Raw genomic sequence first — 20,828 nt, 5'->3', positions numbered from 1 at the left:
CTGTGTGCTCCAAAAATAGGCAGCACACAAGTGTTGGCATATTCAGAAACGCTTTCCCTATTTGGTGACACCGGCAGGGAAAAGCAGGGAGGCACTCCTGTCCTCAATATAATACAGACATCCTTCAGCAAGTGAGAGACACACAGAAGAAGAGACAGAGAGACAGACAGCCAGGGAGGCAGCAAAGCAAGCAGACAAAATCAGGTACAGACACAAGGACAAACAGAGGCAGAGACGGGTGGGGAGACTGCTGAAGCAAGGATAAATGAGAAGGAAGAGAGAGCACGAATAATGAAGAGGTGGTTGCACCATCTGCTGCCTGAGAGAGAAACATGTTAGCCATTCAGATTGGAGCAGCGATCTGCAGTGAGATATCAACAGCCCCTCTTGAATGGTAAGTAACTGTGTATGTGGACTGCGCCTCTGTGTGTGTGTGTGTGTGTGTGTGTGTGTGTTTGCATTTGCTCAAAATGTGCCTGCATTAAAGAAAGTGTTTGGGTTATTAATAACCCGACAGTATGTTCATCATTTTCCATTCATGACAAGCCTGTTCAATGTTGTGCCTCTCTGCAGATGTTTTCATACCGTCCCTCTACGTGCCATCTCTGCAATCAAAACAAATCAAATCTGGTGAAGTCACTGCATTTCAATGACCATTTAGGAAAATAATTATTCTACGTAGTGATAACAGAGAAGCTGTATGTCCTGGCAGCTGGGTCAGGTGTTCCATCCTTATCTTTGTCATCTTCTCTCTCTCCCGTCAAGTCAATAAAATCAAGTAGCAGAACAGGAAATAATATTTGAATTACATTGCTGTCATATAACTCTAGACACAGATGACAGTTGACGACAGGTGTGTGTTTCTTTTCTTTTCTATTCTATTTAATTCTTTGTGTCTATTCCGATATACTGTATTCTGTTATTGTGTATCCCGGTATAGTTCAGTAAATCTTTCCTGTCTAGATTAATACTTGCTGGATTGTATTTGATCTTTTCAAAATTAGATTTCCCCTTGATTACCTTCAAGGGGATTGGTCAGTCTAAATGTCATCAACCCTCCAGTGGCATTTGCCATTTGTAATTAGATTGAATTAACAAATATAATTCATGTAGGCTGAACATCCTTACCATGGTGCAGCAAAACAAAAACAAGCTGATATTTGGCTTACACCTTTTCCACCCCTATCCATACACAGAACCTATGTTCTGTTAACAACATAGGTTTGTAAATTTGTTACTTATTTATTGTATGCCTTGCCAATATGTTACAGATATGCTTTTAGAGAACTTTAAGGAGTTCATACATTAAATCCAGCACAGGTTTTGTGCCAATACTGTTTTTACAAATGTGTTACTCCTACTTACTGTTTTTTGGTTACAAAGAAGTGACTTTAGTTGCCTTTTTTATGTAGAGATGACACAATCCTTCAGTGTCAAATATCCTAGTCATTACAACTCAGCAGTTTGTAAATCTGCCCTTCAGTGGGTAAAAGGTAATACACATTACATTATCCAAGGCAGAACTTCATATATATTAGACAGGGGTAATTCTACCATGTGAAGCTATTTAATTTGAGTTTTTAGTTTTAACTTCTTCATTTTAATGTAATGCAAGTAGTACATTTTATGTTTTAGAGAAACTCAGACACAGTTCATTATTGGTCTTAAATGTCATCATCATATTTATTATTTATTCAAGAAGAAAGTTGGCTAAAAAAAAAAATCTGAAATGTCTGATATACCTGCTGAGGAAAATGAAAAAAGGTTGGTTTAATTACTGTTGTGTGGCTGCTTGTGTTTGTGAGTTGTGTGTGTGTGTGTGTGTGTGTGTGTGTGTGTGTGTGTGTGTGTGTGTGCGTGCGTGTGTGTGCGTGTGTGTGTGCGTGCATGTGTGTGCGTGTGTGTTTGTCTGCATTAGTCACACACGCCTTCAAGTTGTTTTGTGGGCATTGTTTGTTTGTTTGTTTCTTTCTTTCTTTCCTATCTGACTGAGACACTGTAGATGTACTCACCCTGCGTTCAGACACTGGCCTGACATAATTACTAACCCGAATGAATTCTTCCAAGGTCACAGCTGACCATCAATTGTCAGGCTTTGAGAAAACAACACCACACACACACACACACACACACACACGCACACACCTTTGTGTACTCAAGGCAATCAGGTCTAACTAGGTCTTGTGATGAATAAATCCACACACATACACACTGTCATGTTGAGATTGGCCAGGTTATCGTATCCTAGCAACAGAGACAGACGGGCTGGCCGTTCAGTCTTTTCCTGTCCAGCGCTGGAGCAGTGAAGCCAAATCCCCTTCTGTTTTCTCCGGCTGCTGGAGCGCTCGTCTCTGCACCACTTCATACCTCTGTTATTTCTCATATCTCTATCTACGTTTATCTCCTCCATCACTTTGACCTGACGTGCACTACGCCACTCTGTGACTGAATCTTTCTCTTTCATTAAGACAGTCACAATAAAGACTCTGCAGCTGAAAGAGGGGAGATTTCCGACGAATAGGTAATGGATGAACTTTCATTTTATTACGGCAGTTGAACTTGTATTGTTCTGATCATTGTACTGACTCTCTTTGCATTTTGCTAAAGCTGAATTATACCTTGATGTGAAGGAAAGTTTTACATTCTCTGTTTGTTTACAGACTATCGGCAGTGTCTGGTCAGAGAAGACATTTGTGACTTGATTTCATTCTATGTGAACACTGAGAAACAACAGAAGAGATTGTATCTTCATCATCATCACAATGGAGTTGTCTTATCCTTTTTGAACAGAGCCACACTGTTCTGAGTCCCACGACACTGACATTTGACATTTACAAGCAGCTATCTTTCTTTTGGAAAATACTCTCAGTTACTGTAAAAGCACATTGAGGACAGGTACTGTGCAGCTGGTATGTTTTATTTGGACTAATTAGTTATAGATCTTAAGAGTTTCCGTAAATAGCCAGGGTTGCACCTCTTATGATGCACACTCCATCCTCCATGGTGATGGGGATCGTCTTTGCCCCTTTGGGATTGGTCCTTGTCTTCACTGCCGCCATCACTCCTCAGTGGAGAGAGGGACAGACACGTCTGGGGATGGCGGGCTCGGGGTCACTTCTTCGGTTAGGAGTGAAAGGTCAAGGGATGGGGGTCAAGTCCGGGTCAGTGGAGGCGCTGCTCCTTCTACGCTCTGATGGACTATGGGAGAGCTGCCTGCAGGTGGAGCACTCGGAGCTGAAGCAGTGCTGGCCTGTGGCAGGTCCATATCAGAGAGACCCGAGGGTTCGCCTGGCACAAGGTTTGATCCTGACCTCGTTGTTCCTGTGCAGCACCGGCATTGTTCTGGCGTGTATCGGGGTCCGGTGTTGGACAGACATCCCTCTGAGAGGTGTAGCAGCTACAGGTGGACTCCTGGTGGTGATGGCCGGGCTGCTAAGCCTGACTGCACTCGGGGTGTATACCCACAACCTTGCAAGACTGGGGATGGCAGATCCAAGTCAGGGGATCAATAACCCCAGATTCCCCCAACTCAGCCTGCGTCCAGCCGGCTCGCTCTACTTTGGGTGGCTGGGTGCATGTTTACAGGTGCTGGGAGGCAGTGCTCTGCTGTTCAGCTTCAAACGACCAAGATACCCGACCTGCCCGTCCTGCCCAGGGCTACCTGTCTGCCCTGCCTGCCGTTCATGTCCTGAGATCAGCAACAAGTCAGACACGGATGTATATGAAGTCAGCTGTTAGAATGTAAACCTAACACTTAAAATACTTAGACAACATGGGTAAAGACAAACAAATCTGGACCCTTAAGGACATATTAAAGTCACTTCCAACTCATCAGCTAATTAATCTGCCAACTAATAAAAATAAGTCAATTCATAAATGACTTTGAACCACAGGACATTACCACTACCTGATTAATTGACTCAAATGTCAGGTATGAACATGATGGATGTAACTACCTCTTGACGTAGACAGAAACATAATTTTGGGGTGTAGAATACAAAGTGATGAATCAAACGACGAGAGTACGATTGCTACAGAAGTTCATCATGTTTGAAAAGAGCTCAAGTTCCTGCTGCCTTTAACTGCAACATGTAGTGAAACATGGCTGAAGTATCTCTTTGTGCTGCCTTTTACATTGTAGCCACGCCTTTGTACTGTTAGCAAGAAATGTGACACTGTTTTGTGTCAGAACAAAACTGTGAAATTTAAAATATTTGTGATAAATTATAAGTTGCTTAGATAATGGTAAGGCTTTGAATATAAGAACAATTTGTTCTTACATGAAAAAAAAACAGGAAAATCATGTTTTCTTAGCAAATACGTTCTTTGGAATGGAGACAACAATCTTGACTAATTTCTCCGAAAGTAATTGCAATCTGCTTTTAATATTTCTCGATTCAGTCATTGCAAGCAAGTGAAAGACCAATTTTTGATGTAAGATTACTGTAAACACATTATAAATAAGCTGCCAATTTTTTAGCCTGCCAGGGTAAATCTTTGTATAATACCTTTACTAAGGAGCCTTCATCTAATGAATGTGATTTTACTGACTTGATAACAATGAGGAGACAAAAAGGTTTAAGTGAGGAGGCTGTACCACAGGGTGTTGTTTGTTCTTCGTAAATTATTTGTTGGTGTTAACTTGTTACAGTGTGTTCATACTTGGTGGTGCATTCTGCATTTAATAAAACATTTCAACAGTGTATCACTGTGTGCTGCATCCTAGTACTACTGTTTTACGTGCCATTGGGAGTAAAAGCAGGCTTACATTTCAATAGAAAAAGCTTTTTTTTAAAGATCCTGTCTCCCCACAAGACTGAGAAGCAATGAGATCATCTCAGCCAACACACAGCAGACTATGTCACTTCATTGAATTATCAGAAAGTGCCCTGTTGTGACCAGATCATGACCTGATGAGGATGGCATTCAGTGAGCGACTAACAGTAAATCACATATCTAATTAAGCCCAGGAGGTCAATATAGTGAAGTTGGCACCAATCTGAGTCACTAATGTACCATGGTTGACAAAACAAAGAACAGTAAATCTAGGCAATTAGTGGAGTCTTGCATCACTTGAAATTCTGTGTTTTTTTGTGCGTGATTCTCCTCATACCTGCACTGATAAATATACTCTGTGCTGTAAAACTATACATTTTATTCAGAAAGTATTTTGGCACTTTTTCACATTTTGTTTTGATGAAGCCTTATGCTAAGATCTTTTAAAGTCATCAATATTCTATAATGACAAAGCAAAAACAGGATTTATATTTTTATTTTTTTGCAAATGTATTTAAAAGACACTTGACATTTAGCTTAGGTGCCTCCTGTTTCTCTTGACCATCTTTGGGTGTTTCTATCCCTTGTTTGGAGTCCACCTGTGGTAAATGCAATTGATTGGACATGATTTGGAAGGGCACACACACCTGTCTGTATAAGGTCTCACAGTTGGCAATGCATGTCAGAGCAAATAACCAAGCCACACGAAGAGCAAGATGCAAAGAAAAGCTTGTGTGGACATTTTATAATCTTGAGTCTAAAGCGCATGTATAGAAAAACACACAAATAAAATAAAAAAACAACAATAAAAAAACAATTAAAAAAAACAAATAATTTGATATCTGTTTTCAAGGTTTCCCTATTCCCTATTAGTCATTTCCCAATTCAGTCATCCTGACCTTTAACCACAACAGGAACTTCACAACACATTTCAGTGATCATCACGCTCCCTTTTTATTAAGCTGATCAATGTTACAGTACAGTGAAAGGGTCTCAGCATTTGAGAGGTCTTCACTTGTCTTGCTGCATTCATGGCAGCCTTGGGAAATAAAGGGACACAGAGCCAGAACTGTCATACAGCTCTATATGTGGTTAATTACGCAGTGTTCTCCACAGGGGCAAGAAGGATAAAACATGTACAAATAAAGGACATCACCTTGACAAACAAGGGGCTACAACAATGTTTCTGAAGCACATTTTCAGTGCAAAATATTTCAAATGTATACCTTGTATTAAGGTAATGTCAATAAACAAATACATACAGTATTTATAGTAAACTGTATTTACATATCACATTACAAGAGGCATGACTTATATTACAAATTCTCAGTGAATTCTAAGAAAAGTTCTACTTTCTATTATTAGAAGAACGAGACAACCTTAGAATCGCATAAATGCAGACTGAACTGTGATAGACACTTGGCAAATTGTTCGTTTCTCTGTTGTAAACTTGTCATATTTGTTTGTTGTGACCAAATCTAGGTCTAAATCTGCACTGATGCCTTTCACTGACATATTTGATTAAAGTGCTGATTATATGGCAGTTTGATCTAATCCTTTCTGTTGAATGTCAGCAGAGGACATGGTGAAATGCACCACCGACGCCTCCATTTGCATGATCCTAGTAAACAGAGCAACTGTTTCACCGTTCTCTTAAATGTAGAAGTAGTTCTCGACGGCTTCTCCGGTCTCCGCCATTTCACTCAGCTGTTTATTTATTGAATCCTGGAGCGACCCCAGAGAGAGTTCTAACAATGGACTGTTGCCCGGAGAACCCGGTGGGATCTCCAGGAGAACATCAGACGGCTCCGCGTCCACTAACTGCTCCCCGTCGCTAAGGCTCAGTCTGTATGCGCCTTCTGTCTCTGAGGTGGCTGTTTTCTTGGCGACAGTTTCCAAGGCAACCTCCTTAGCGGGCTTGTCCTGCACCGCCACGTCGTCCACTCCTTTAGATGTCTTGAGTGTCGCCAGTTTCTCTATTTCTTGAACTAGCTCCTCGTTTTGCTTCTTCCACTGACGATACTTTGAAGCTGACAGATCGGAGTCCTCTAAGATCTTGTTGATCTGCAGCAGCTCCAACTCTTTGGCCTGTAGAGAGAAAAGGGTTTCAATGACCATGCAGATATACTCAAATATGAAACTCCCTGATTCTGACTGTCTGAGAAGAACAAACGTGCTGTACAAGACAGTTATTTAATATTAGTTAATACTTATTTCCTTGTCCTCAAAAGAAAGAAAATCACAAGTCACACACTCACCGTGATTTCCGTGATGAGTCACACACTGGCCAGTGCTGAATTAATAGTACCTGTATGGTAACTACTTGATGTTTAGGTGGTTGACCTGTGTCAGTGTGTCATCAGGACTTTTCTGCTTACCTTAAGGGTGCTCTGCAGGGCCCGGAGCGTGTGCGCCTTCTCATTGATGATGGGGTTCTTGTTGCGTCGAATGAACGATTTCCTGAAGTGGTCGTGTGTAAACGGCTGATCGTGGCCAATCAGAGAGACCCCTCCTTCCTTTATGTTGTTTAACATCATGCCCATCTCATCCACCGGTCCTCCTTCTCACAGGGATGCAGACACAGACAGGGAAGAGCAAATGAAGATGGAGGGAGATATGTGAAAAAAAGATAGAATTAAATGCATAAAAAGAGCAGTGGGGGTTTGGCTGACAACATCATTTGTTAAAACATCCATAGGGTGCACTCAAGAAAACAACATGTCACGATGAAAATGAATTCCACACTATCAGAGGGACGCCGTCTTCACAGCTTAAAGAGATAACTCATTCAGAGAGAGAAAATAAGAAAGCAGCAAAGAGCTGAGACAGTTAGCCTATACAGTACATACCTGTTGCTTTGCTGCCCCCTGTCACAGTATTCGATATTGGCACCCTTGTCTTCCCCTTGGGGCGAGGCAGAGTGTGGGACTGCACTTTCTGAGGCACACAATGAGACACATAATAATCTGAATGGTACTCCAAATGGTGTGTGTCGTGTGTTTATGCACGTGTAAACTCTTACTCTTACTGTGGCAACCTTATTTCTTCTGCGGGGTGAAGGTGATCTCTCGCTTTCTGACTCAGTCTCACTGTAACATTCTGTTCACAAATAAACACAGGTGTTAAATTAATGATATCACCATTATACATCATATAAACAGGTGCTAAATTAATGATATCACCATTATACATCATATAAATGCAGGTGTTAAATTAATGATATCACCATTATACATCATATCACAGTATACTAAAAGATCAGGTATACAGATACCATTTCTGATCCTTTTTAATTGGCTGGCTGGACTAAAATCACATAATAAACGGCAGGTAACCATAGCAACAGTAATTATGCTTTGTTCTATGTTGCCAGTTAACTCTGCCTGGTGTAATTATCATAACCATGAATTAATAAGACTGCAATGTTTAAAAAGATGACTTTGATATATATTTTCCTCGCTTATAAATGGCCATGGTATGAGTGATGTTGAACTTAACGGACTCGGAGGAGGAAACACTACAATCTTTATCCATCATTTTGGCGCCAGCACCAGGACACCTCATGATGCATCAGTTTTATTTATGAAACCTAAAATCGCAAGTCAAATAAAATAGAATATATATGCACCAAAAATATTGCAAGACATTTGGGGTGAGTGAAACCACTAAATGCATTTTTAATCGCATAACTTTTAATGGGTAAATTACAAAAATACAAGTTAAACAATAGAAGGAGAATGTTTGCCCACCTTCTTCGTTATCTGGGCCTGTGTGGAACTTCTTGTGCTTCTGTATGGCTGGGATCAGACAGTTAATCCACCTGGAGAAAAGAGACATGATGTATCAACACAGACAAAGCAAATGCAATTTCTGTTTCAGTAATGTTTAAGATTATGCTACCACAGCTTTAAATTTTAACAAAAGTGATCATTACTTCAAACAGTACTAAAACAGGATCAGTGGTGTAGTCTACGTGATATATATGCAGGTATATGCAGTATACCCACTAAGAAAGCTCCTGGATTTCCATATACCCACTTAAAAATGCTCAATGACACGCAACGACATACTTTCCATTATATTTTTGACATATTTAGAATTGTCATCTGTGTTGTTGTTTTTTTTTGCATAGGCTAAATAATTTCCCTGGTGGAGGGCCATTCTGGCCCATATATATATATATACACAGTACAGTATACCCACTGCAATACATTAGACGACACCACTGAACAGGATCCTGGAAAAGCCAACTGTAGGGGGCAGTGCAGACCAGCACGTGTTAAAGTATGTAACACCTCTCACTCTGTTTGCAAATTATGAATGAATCTACTGTTATGCAGATGCATTTTAGAGCTGAACATTTATGAAAGAAATGTGGGACAGGAGGCTAAACTTGCATTATCAAACAGACTTGGCTCATCTGCTCATCTGGAAAAAGAAAGAAAGAGAAGAGAGACAGCCTGAACACGGCCTTAGATTGTAATCAAACTTACTTGCTCATGTCACTGACATTTTCTGCCGCAAAGAAGAAGTTGTGAAATCGCGGGTGGCACATTTTAAACACGCTTGTAGGGAGAGAACAAAGAGAGAGGGAGGCATAAACATGAGAGGAATTAAAATAAAAGTCAAGACGACGTGAACAAATTTGTGAACAAATTCTCATTCCTCATCTCTTTTGAGATTCTATGAATTCAGATTCAGATACAACAGGCGCTTTTTCTTTCAGTTGATTTTGAAAATAGAGAAAATAGGTTTTTTATTTCTCTGCATCACGTACGTGACCACAGATTGTTGCATAAAGCCAAAACAGATCATCCACTGTGCACGGGGACAATAAAGTTTATTGTTTCAAACTACCCAGCGGCGTCTAAAAGATTAAAATACTTTTTGATTACTGCATCGTATCTTTCATAATATCAACAAACTACAGATCCTCACATATTCCTGTATAAACTGTTAAAAAACCTGTGAATATGATCAATTTATTGAGTTCATACTTACTATTTTCTCTTGTGCTCTCCAGCGCTCTCTATGTTGTAGCTGGCTATATTGACGAAACCCTCTGCCTTCTCATCCTGCAGAAAGAAATCACATACAAACACACAATTCAATTATGTTATAAGACTGGCTCAAGGAAAATAAGCTAAATCAATTTTAAAATAGTCATTACTATTGACTAAACCATAATACAATGAAAGAACAGCATTAACATTATCTTTGTGTGTTTCAACGGTACTTGTCATTTATTTGGTTCTGGAGAGAGTAACTATTGCCGTAGTGTTATTCCCACCTGTGGGCTGGTGTACCAATAAAGGGAAGGCCCCTTTAGGACGAACCAGAAGCGCTGCCACTTCTGGGCAAGGAAGACACTGCTCTCCTTTCTCTTCTTCCACAGCCAACCGTCGAAGTCGGGTCGACCCAGCTCGCGGCAGGACACACGGCGCCGACTCATAGCTGTCGACATTCCTGAGAGGAAGAAAGGATGGGAAGGAGAAGAAGAAGAGCAAGAAACGATGGAGATCAACAAACACATTTTCTACTAACATTGGACATGCGATCCCCCTATTCTTCTCTTAAACTAGGGCTTCATTTGCTTTTGTTTTAATATTGATTTGGTCCGAACCCCTATGGACCCTATCGTCAATTTTATACGACCTGGTTTTGGTACTGAGTTTGACTTGACGAAGATGCTCTTGACTACAAGCTTTGCAGTGGAGTGTTTTGCTTGTATTCATGTAGTATTACAGTATAAGCGTTTACCTTTTGTAGAGCTCTTCTGTGTCTCCTTATTGCCCTGAAAAGAGAAGCCAATAAAGTTTATTCTGTGTTAAATTCAAATGGAGTTTGAATGTGTTCAAAATGTTTAATATGTCTGGCAGTTTCTCTCTCACCCTGTGTCCCACCATTTCAGGGCAGGAAGTTATGCTAGCTGTGTCCTGGTCCACTCCCTGAGGTGAAGGACTTCTGAATGACCCAAATCCAAAGGGAGAAAGACTTCTGGGTGACGGAGACAGGTCGTGTCTTAGTCCGGGGGAGAGTCTTGAACTTTCCAAACTCTCAAACTCCCCTGAGAAACACACATGAATCTGATTACCCGCATAAACCAGAAGTGAAAATTCTAGTATTTGTTTTGACAGTTAAGTGACAGTACAACTATTCAACACACCATCATAATTCACATTAATTTGAGTCACCAGTCAATGATCTACATGTAATACTCTTTTATACAGTCTACACTGCTTACAGTAAGATCTCAGGGTGATAGGTCTATTTCAAATTGCCTTATTGTAGCCAATGTATTTAAGGCTTTTTCTCCCTGCAGATGGTGTATGATGGATTTCCTTCTTTACATTATATATCTCTTTAACAAAGAACACCTGTCTCTGCAAAACCCTCTCTGCATTATGTTTCGTCCAATATCCTGCTTCAACAACTGAAAAAAGATGCTCTCTTGGTGCCGAAGGCCCGAGCTCCCACCTGTGTTTCTTACCTGAGGCTGACAGTAGTGATAGCCCCCCCCGTTGGCTTTGATATGAAGTGAGAGATGGACTCCCTTCCAGCTCCCTATCAGAGGACAACTCTGATTCCTCTTGTCCCATAGGCTGCTGATGTACCTCTTCACTGTGAATGGCTTTCCTGCAGTGGGAAACACATAGAAACAGATCAAAACAACTCACTGATGGTGCATTCGGGTGCTTCTGAGAGGCTGTAATGTCTGAGATTTGAGATTCAGCTGTACTGGTGAGTTAAAACAGTATAAATTACCTTTATTGTCTTTTAAAAAGCTGAAATATGACTATATGCTGCTTGCCAGTGGTCTAAAGTGTGTACTTGTTTTTCTTTCCTTTAGACTGGAGTTAGTAATGTGTCACAATGTGACAGGATTATTTACAACCTTAATGCACCATCCCCGCCTACTCCCTCCATTTGTCTGAGTTCGCCTGCTCTCCATCAGCTCTCACTGACTCTTTTTGCCTCTCCATCACTCTTTTTCCTCCCTTCTCCCAATTTTTTTCTTTTTTTCCCTTCCCTTGATTGTATCTTTCTTCATCTCTCCAAAACTCCCTCATCTATACATTTTTTTGCTCATCTCTTCCAATTCTCTCATTTCCAGTCAGCTGTAGGTTGTGGGGTCGTGGTGGAATTTATGACATTTGCAGTGTGTCCTCATCGCAAACCTACCGGGTCCTGGCAGATTAAAAAGGTTAAAAGGGTTTGTGGAAGGTTCAGCTCTATTGAGTAAATCCTTAGTAGTTTAGTGAAACAAACTTATGGCCAAACTGCTATGAGATGTAGAGTCATAACACTTCTAAAAAAGATTGCTTTGCATTGGTTATACTACAAATTAAAACACTGTATTTGAGAAGAGAGACTCAGGTACGGTGAGATGATTTGCTTCAAAGGAATTCTTTCATTCACTTTTCATTTAGCACATTCTGATCATGTATGGTTTTTACAATTAAAAGGTACCCTTTGGAGTTTTCTTCTAAACACATACAATTCTGTTTACATTCAACACTTCTCAAACAAAAGGTTTTGTATGTATCCCTGAAGCCTATCAAAAATGCTGAGTGCATTTCCTTCCTCATAAAACATTTGACATTTTATTGTTTGCTAGCAGTCTTCTTTCCTCCATTTTGCTGGTGCATTGCTACATTTCTTGGCACATTACTGCCACCTGTTGGTCACTAGAATAGAGTGAAACCATTGGAAGGAATGTGTATCGTCTCACCCGTATGCGTGTGCACAAAATATAAAGCATTGCTCCATAATGCTACTACGTGATAAATTCCTCAAGGTACCTTTACTTGACACACATTTCATATTTTAAGTATGGTGCATTAATGTATTTTGGTCGCTTGAATCATTCAGCTCTATGCAATGGCTTTCTTTGGCTGAGCACCTAAAAAGACAACTAATGACAGCTCATTTCAAATAGAGCTAATTTAGAATAAGAGATAATTAATGCTCTCACCTAATAGACAGGGAAGAGGAGATTATCATAAAGGGAAGGTTCAGGTTTGTAAAAAACAAATTAAAATCCAATACCCACAAGGACCTGTGCTCCTAGAATGATTTAAAGGGATAGCTAATTAATAGAGGGGAAAGCTTAAGCATGCTCTCACCTAAAAGACAGGGACCTGACAGAGGCTGCTACCCTCTCAAATATGGAGTGTCTCGGATTCCCCTCCTCGTCCTCTTCCTCCTCCTCGGACCTCTCTTCTTTCTCCTCTTCCTCCTTCTGAAAAGAAATCAACTATGTGAATGTGCATACTAAACTGTGTGTGTATTTAGGGGTTAGGGGAGCTTCATATGCTCTTTCTGTGGCTTAGGAGATGAGACAACAACACACAAACACACACATACACACACAGTCTGTGAAGCTCTTGCTAAAAGCAATGCAGAGCTGATTAACATCATTTTATGTGCATTTTCTCACCCTACGGCTGCAGCTAGATCTGAGATTAACATGGTAATAGTCACAAGGGGGTGTGAAATGTGAAATGTGTGTGCGCTCGTCTCAGATTCAGTATGTAATTCAGTGTGTAGTTCAAAGACAAACAACAGTCGCCATAGTGACTACTGAGACTAAGTGTTTATGGAAACGGATCCCAGGAGATGTTAAAAGGAAATTGAAAAGGGGATTCTCATGACAGGGAAGCTTAGGGTTCCTCTGACATAAACTATGCAAATAATCCAGTTTCTGAAGCATGATTTGACGTTTCAGCCCCGGGTGTAACTATGCTAAATGTGAACTAAGTGGTAGAACATTTTAATTGTATGCAACAATAACACAGTTGACTTGGTGTTTCTTCTAATGGCTTCACAAACAATTACACATTTTCCAAACACATTTTTCAAGCCCACATGCTTCTAAAGCATAGTATGAGTAACAAGAATAATATTATTCCTAAGACATGTTGAAGCCCCTGTGTGGTAATTGTGAGTAATTGTGCATGCTGGAATACTGTGATGATATGCAGTTTTTCCTAATGTCCTGTCAAAATGGGGGTTGGAGGTGAAGATAATGTGTGTGACACATGGATGAGACAGCAAATGATGTAATGATGCACACAAATGTTCATTACATTTCATGAGATTATAAAGTGATGGATAGAGCAAACACATACTGAAAATTCAGCTATTCTTCCAATCAATCTTTTTAGATTATTTTTGTGCAAAATATTTTGTTTTTGCTAGAATCTCCTTTTGAAAATCTAGTTTTGAAGATCATGGACTAAAGTGTTGGTAAAGGGGAAATGTATGACTATCATTATGGTCATTATCCATTCATATATCCATACCACATTTGCTGGTTTGCAACTGAGCACAGTTTCCTTTGTAAACCAGAAAGGTATACAGCGTGTCCAGACTTTTCATTTTCTACTTGAGAAGTTGGTATAGTTGATGGAGTGATGAGGTGAGTGGAAGAGGACTTTAGAGATCCCTGACCTGTGTGGAGGAGAGCTGGACTGGGTTTCTGCGTCGCACTGACTCAGGAATCTTCTTCAGGACCAAAGTCACTCCGCTGGGATTCTCCTGCAGCTTTTTTACAAGGTTAGCTCTGCTCCAGCCCACCTGATGCAGCCAAACAGATGATTATTTCTCATTGAAGGTTATTGTTTCAGACACGGAAACACTTTGCAGGAACAGTAACTGTACGGAGGTTTATCTCAGTTACTTTGGAGCTAAGACATAAAGCCTAAGACTGAGAGGAGCCCACATATACAGTGCTATGGAGCAGTGCAACACATACTGTATATTTTGTAACACTCACCACTATCTGGTCGTTGACTTGAATCACTTCATCACCAGCCAATATCTTTACATAGGCATCATTTGAAGGCTGCAAAAAAAGAAGAGACAACACAAATAAGAACTCCTAAAAACAACTTTTGGTCATTTTTGCTTTACTTTACTTTTTTGTGCTCTTATCCACTGTGACATGCAATAAATGACCTGGTAGAGATTTAGTGGTTTTTGCAGTACTGTACATTTTGACATGTTTTGTGTTTTTATTTTTTTAGCTATATGGGCTTGTTTATCAACTCCTGTTAAATACAGTATATTATGGCAATTTTGACAAATATAATTTTTTGTCATATCACATAACATATTTGTGACTACTGACAACATACTGTAGAGCTATATAGCACATTTCCAAAAATGAACAATAACTGTAATAGTTCTGTCAGGTCCATTAAGTCAAGAACACACATGACAATAAAAATAATTTAGGAAATTTTTATTGACTTAATTTTAATTGCATTTCAGTTAATAAATTCTGAATTAAATTTTTGGCGGTATGGCTCTGTTCAGGGAGTCCTCTGACCTTTCATAAACACCATGAAATAGCAGAGAGTCAGAGGACAGCAGCAGCATTAGGGAATGCTCACACAGTTTAGGACTGTGTGAGCTGAAATACTCCCCCACATGAACAGAGCAGCAACGACGACATAGAAGCAAATGCCACGTTATACACGACAAGGAGGAGCAGGGGAGGTGGCGGGCGGCAGAGAAGCGAGCAGCAAGCAGGTAGGAGCAAAGTGAATCTGTTTTAAATAGGGCGCCCTGTTTGAGTGTAGCCATTAAGCAGCGAGGGGTGTTGACCAGCTGATGCGCTAATCCAGATCAGCTGATGCAGCTCCGCTGGAGCAGATCAGCTGATGAGACCGTGTTGTTGGCCAATAGCGTTAGCAGCGACTTGACTACCTGGCCTGCCAGAACTGACGCTGACGCTCAATTTATTCTTGTGATCTGGCAGTTAATCACAACTTGCAAACTTTTGAAGCTAGAAATAATTTAAGACCCTGAAATAAAATCCTCTATCACTGTATGTAACTTTATATCAACATCAATGTATATATATACTGTACATATTATGGCATGCCATTTAGGAAATTATTATATATATATACATATGTGAAGTTTGAATATATGGAATGAACCTTGAATATATTGAATGATATATATATATATATATATATGTATGTATGTATATATATATATATAATCATAAAGTAAATGTTCTGGAAATTTGATTAATTGTTTAAGAGATTTGATGGTAAGAGAATAAAATAAGTGGGAATAACAGACAAATGTCTTTTCAAAAATGTCGAAAATCTTGCAATTATCTAATACAACTACAAGTATTAAAAGGAATAGCTAACTTGGTATGGCAAATAATGAATAAAACGTAAATTGTCTTGCGGTATCATCATATCACCCACGCCTAATGTTGTCCTGAGGAAATCCAAAGAGGAACCAGTGAAATGGAACATTGACTTTGTGGACACCTTGCAGTAATAGTACCCCAGGGTGATTTTATAATTGTATGGGTACTTTCTCTGTGAGCCTGTGAGGCTGAGGCGGAACAAATATCATGCACACAGGCTGTACTGTGTGTGTGTGTGTGTGTGTGTGTGTGTGTGTGTGTGTGTGTGTGTGTGTGTGTGTGTTTTGTGGCCAGTGGTCACGTCTCTTCTTAGCAGTTAGTGATGTAACTGCAGTAGCAGGGGAGTCAAGAGTACTTTGCTGTTGACATAATGGAACAAAAACATCTCCATCTATCTGTCCCACAGGACAGCTGCCCTTGCTCTAATTTCACAAGCCCTCCTTACCCTGGCTGACACTCCTCCATCTTTCCATCGCTCAGAGCTTATTTTACAAGCCCACTTTTATCCAACAGATCTTCGGCTTTCTCATAAAATCATGTATCTCTCTTCCTCCTATGGGATTATTTTACTGCGTTCATCCAGTATAACAATCAGTTACTATAAGTGCGACTATCAAATCACTCAGAAGTAACTAGTCTGATAGTCCCATCAAATTATCTCCAATTTAAAGGTGAAGCTGTAACCTTATTAAGAGTAAAATCGACGAATAACTCGTAAATTATAAATATAACACATGGGACAACTAATTGTGACTAATGCACGTACATAAATATTGTAAGCCATGATGGGTCATCTACTGTAAGATGTTTCTTTGTTTACATTCAGTTTGCAGTCAGCAGCATTTGGCCCAAGTAGCCTCAAGAATATATTTTTAAATACAGTGTATTTGCAGCACAAGAGCTCAGATTGGTTTCCATTTCAAAGCAGTAAAAAGATAAGCCAACAGCTAAAAATAATGTGTCACACAAAAGTACTTCAAAGGGGATTTCTGCCTTTTCCAGAGCTCATGCTTCCTTAATAAATTAATCCAAATCAAACTTTTATACTTCATACTACGTGTGCAGAGCAGAATTCATAGTTGAAAAAAACATGATTGTAATAAAATGTTATTGTCACAAACATAGAAGACAGTTGATGTAAAACTGATCATTCTTCTATTTTAGTTTGAAAATATATTTCCAGTTCCTTCTAGAGGAGAAATCCTGACAGACAAGTGCAATAGCAGATCCAAACGTTTCAATAGAAGACGTGGAAACGAGTGTTTAAGTGTTATCTCCTGCAGAAATATGTGACAGACCTGAACCACAGAGTCACAGCGTGTTACCTCTTACACTCGTCAGCGCACTTTTTAACAAGACAAAGCCGGTTCAGAAATGAAACAATGTGAGACTCTTTTGGATGTAACCCCACCAGCTTTTTTTTCACGGGGCTCTTGCAAAGAGACAAACTGTAGTTGAAGTTAACCTCATGGTCTGGAGTTCAAAAGGAGTAAAGGTTTGAGTCACGTTGCTCCTAAGAGGATTGGTTAAGAGCACAGAGATGGTTAACCCTGTGTGGATTTGTGGGCTGAGTCATCAGTGATCAAATAAACAAGAGAGTCTGACCTCAGCAGCAGTTCCCGTCACATAGTGGTTAATGGAGCCGGTGGACGTTATCTCAATCCCCTAAGAGAAAAAGAAAGAAGAAGAAAGAGATACATTTCAGACTGATAACCTACAAATTTGCAATATACAGAAAGCTAATTTTACACATCATCAAAATGATTCACCATAATGGACATGTAAACATTGCTCTATCATGTCACTGTCATCGATGGAGTCTGCGGGGAGATATTGATGTCTGTCTCCAGATGTATTGATGGTTCAGCCTGTAATTACCGCTCAGCCGGCCTTGATAGATTATTTTGAGTCATAATGGACGTGGGGAGAGCCAACTAATCACACCCCAGAAAGCCCAGATCACATAATCAATACGTATTACATGGCAAAAGAAACATGAATGGATTCAAACTTTGAACTGAAAAGAGCACAGCAAAAAGAGCCTGATAAGAAACCATTTCCTCCCATTACTCATAATTACAACATATTATATTTAATTATTATATATATAATATATCAACTTATTTGTTAAAAATATCCAGGTCCTTTCAGCTGTAGCTATACAATTCAACACAATACAATGAAGAAGTATATAATACAATTCTACATATACAATTCAAATGTAAACCTCAAAATGTTATGAAGTTATAACATCTTACACAAAGCTGACCCTGTGGTTCAGCATACCCCCCCCCCCATTTAGCATTCATAGGAGTATCTAAACATGTATAAATAGTTTAAAGCAGATATAATGTGAGCAGGTCAAGGGAGGACATTTTGTGTTTGCATGTTTTTAATTGTGTTTTGCAGTGCTCTTATTTTTACTAGTCTTTTGCATGGTTTGTTTTATTGTGTTGCTGTTGCATGCTTTTATTTTGTAGTGTTGATTGTGTACAGAGATGCTGACTTAACCTTGCCCCACACCCAGTGCCAATTAGCACTGATGCGACTCACCTGGGAATGAAGGAAACAGACAATAAAAAAAAATTAAAAAAAAGAGGCGTGTGATTGAGCAACACAGAAGAGAGACAGAAGACAGGAGTAAATGGCAACATATGGTGGTATAAGAGAACGACAGGACTGGGGAGCAAAGCCTCCTGCGGTTTAGGTGAGTGTGATAGAAGACAATAGCCGCTTTTTCCGACCGGAGAGATTTTTGCAGTTCCTAGAACATAACGTTCCTACAACCCTTTTTTTCTCGTGTTCCGACTGGACCAATTTGAGGATTTTTAAGTTCCTCTGACCGCAGTTCCTGTAACTCTTTCAGCTCCTACTTCAGGGCAGGGTCTTTTCGCTGTTCCCTTTTCAGCATAGGAACCTAGGTCAACGAGGGTCGGGTTTCCGATACAGACAGACCAACAACGGGACAATTTTTGCCATCTTATTCATCACTAAATTCAGTTCTGAGAACGTTTTAGGCGAGAAATGAACTATTTATATTTCAAATATAGGTGTTCTTGCAAAAATTTATGCAGAATTGACAATTTGCTTCAAAGTTTTCAGAGTTGAGAAGCGCCATGAAGTGAGGCGACAGCCAGCAGGCGCCTGCCCTGGCCGCTAGGTCGTCGCTGCTCAGAGACCCCGCTGTAAGCTGGAGGTCTCTCAGACCGCTCTCGTTAATAAGAGGCTTGTATTTCGCCGTTGACTGTTCGTTTGTTTAAATATCACAACACATCCATCATAAGATCAACAGGAACCTGTGGTCTTTTCGCTGGCACAGACAGACAGACAGACAGACAGACAGACAGACAGACAGACAGACAGACAGACAGACAGAGGCTATATACATTAGATTTAGTATTTAGTTCATACTTTTTTGGGTGTATTTGTTTTCTGATTTTAACGCTATAAAGACCGTTGCCGTGCTTGCATCACTCCCTTACCCCTCCTATAGTCCCTATGGCCACTTGGCCAGTGTGAATGCAAATAGAAAAACGGTTTTGGGGTAGAGTAATTAGTAGATCTGCTTAGAAGTGGACTTTTCCTATAACTATGTTCCTATAACTACTTGTGTCTAATGTGTGATCCTACCTCCCAGGGCATACCTCTGGGCGCACTGACGGATTCCATGGGGAAATTCCAGTTCCCGCTACCACAACCGTCCCCTCTCAGGCCTTGGGTTTTTATTATTTTTATCTAAATAAATGTCTAAAGTTTTAAACCTTGGGTTAGTGTGTTTTTGCTCTGCTCACCTCTGATTTTAAGAACTTTGCTTTTGTTTTAATTTAGAAATAATTTTAAAGAGGTCCTAGGCCTCATCAAAATCCTAGGTGGCATTGTCGGCCCTACATTTTTTTTTTTTTAATGAGCAATTTTGGCAGAGCGCCACCTACTGTACCGGACGTAGAGTTACTCCCCTTTCAATCTTCCCATTCTTCCCGGCTCATGTATATGGGAAGAACTGGCATAACCCGGTAATTCACTTAATACCCGGTTACTGCTGTGCATGTAAACACACAACAGACCTCGTTTTTTCAATCAATTTCTCTGTCAGTTGAGGTTAATTAGGTTTTGTTGCTAGTTCTTAAGCACATTTGTTGAAATAATCCTGTTCTACTGTGGAAAAATTGGGAAATTACTCCCAACTGTTTAGCTAAAACCAACTCCTTTTACACACCTGCAGCCACCTAGAGACGCACAATTATGCGTCAATGGACTTCAGTGTCAGGGTGACGGAAGTGAAACTAGAAAATCCGCTTCTAAGAAAATACAGAGATTAGGATGGCCGAGTGAGCGAGCACAAAAACAATTGGACTGCTACTATCTAACACAAGACACTTTTACCTAATGGGCTGAGTACACAAGGAGGGAAGGGAATTGGACAAATGTATACTTTAGAAATAAACGAAAAGGACAATTTATTATGTGGATAACAAGCAAAGAAGATAGCTATAATTGTTGTACTGAATGTATCGACTGAAGGATAATGGATTAAGAGAAGAAAAGAGGCAGAAACAAAGTTATGTATAAACAACTAGACATTGTAGAAGCTTTTGGAGGAGTAAAAAGAATAGAACAGGGTACAGGAATAACCTTGAGTTAGATGAAGGAAGTGATGAGTGGAACCAAATGATGGAAAACTGCAGGCAGTGATGAAAGCAGAAAATGAATACTGAAAATGAAAGAGTGAGAGAAAATAAGAGGCAATAGAATGGTGAGAGAGGTTTTATAATGATGGTAATAATGAAATGGTAAGATGCTGCACAGAGGAGACAAACAGAAAAAAATCGATCCAGGGGTGACCAGGAAAGTAAAGAAAAAGCAGAACTCTTACTGG

General features: G+C 39.9%; 2 protein-coding genes and 1 long non-coding RNA gene across 18 annotated transcripts in view; 2 read left to right on the top strand and 1 right to left on the bottom strand.

Annotated features, from left to right (window-relative positions):
• Positions 1–49: 49 nt before the first annotated feature.
• Positions 50–4,705, top strand: cldn23l (claudin 23-like). Of its 6 annotated transcripts, none has more exons than XM_039785158.1 (4): positions 50–394; positions 574–630; positions 2,473–2,521; positions 2,661–4,705. In XM_039785158.1, the coding sequence occupies exon 4, from the start codon at positions 2,980–2,982 to the stop codon at positions 3,736–3,738; it is 759 nt and encodes a 252-aa protein (XP_039641092.1). In that variant the 5' UTR covers positions 50–394; positions 574–630; positions 2,473–2,521; positions 2,661–2,979; the 3' UTR covers positions 3,739–4,705. The 6 variants fall into 6 exon arrangements, with proteins under 6 accessions (XP_039641092.1, XP_039641091.1, XP_039641088.1 ...); XM_039785157.1 differs by having other exon boundaries at positions 2,469–2,521; XM_039785154.1 differs by having other exon boundaries at positions 574–853.
• A 1,000-nt stretch (positions 4,706–5,705) lies between these two features.
• cnksr1 (connector enhancer of kinase suppressor of Ras 1) overlaps positions 5,706–20,828 on the bottom strand; it is a 29,877-nt gene continuing 14,754 nt past the window's right edge. For 4 of the 11 annotated variants that reach the window (XM_039785135.1, XM_039785141.1, XM_039785144.1 and 1 more), the window contains 15 exons: positions 17,558–17,617; positions 14,555–14,623; positions 14,230–14,355; positions 12,903–13,018; positions 11,267–11,412; positions 10,668–10,843; positions 10,537–10,570; positions 10,067–10,242; positions 9,778–9,851; positions 9,270–9,341; positions 8,526–8,596; positions 7,799–7,875; positions 7,626–7,713; positions 7,155–7,339; positions 5,706–6,864 (listed from right to left, as the gene is read on the bottom strand). In XM_039785135.1, the coding sequence (XP_039641069.1) occupies positions 6,430–6,864; positions 7,155–7,339; positions 7,626–7,713; positions 7,799–7,875; positions 8,526–8,596; positions 9,270–9,341; positions 9,778–9,851; positions 10,067–10,242; positions 10,537–10,570; positions 10,668–10,843; positions 11,267–11,412; positions 12,903–13,018; positions 14,230–14,355; positions 14,555–14,623; positions 17,558–17,617 (1,905 nt within the window). In that variant the 3' untranslated portion in view covers positions 5,706–6,429. The remainder of the gene's footprint in view (positions 6,865–7,154; positions 7,340–7,625; positions 7,714–7,798; positions 7,876–8,525; positions 8,597–9,269; positions 9,342–9,777; positions 9,852–10,066; positions 10,243–10,536; positions 10,571–10,667; positions 10,844–11,266; positions 11,413–12,902; positions 13,019–14,229; positions 14,356–14,554; positions 14,624–17,557; positions 17,618–20,828) is intronic. The other 7 variants (XM_039785137.1, XM_039785142.1, XM_039785140.1 and 4 more) reach the window with 5 other exon arrangements.
• Positions 18,557–19,712, top strand: LOC120548726. Its single transcript, XR_005637265.1, has 2 exons — positions 18,557–18,659; positions 19,590–19,712. It is a non-coding gene; the product is annotated as an uncharacterized LOC120548726 (long non-coding RNA).

The sequence above is a fragment of the Perca fluviatilis genome, chromosome 20 (genome assembly GCF_010015445.1).
Source record: "Perca fluviatilis chromosome 20, GENO_Pfluv_1.0, whole genome shotgun sequence".
Taxonomy (NCBI): Eukaryota; Metazoa; Chordata; class Actinopteri; order Perciformes; family Percidae; genus Perca; species Perca fluviatilis.
The sequence above is the reverse complement of the archived record's forward strand: the minus strand, read 5'-3'. Positions and strand labels throughout refer to the sequence as shown.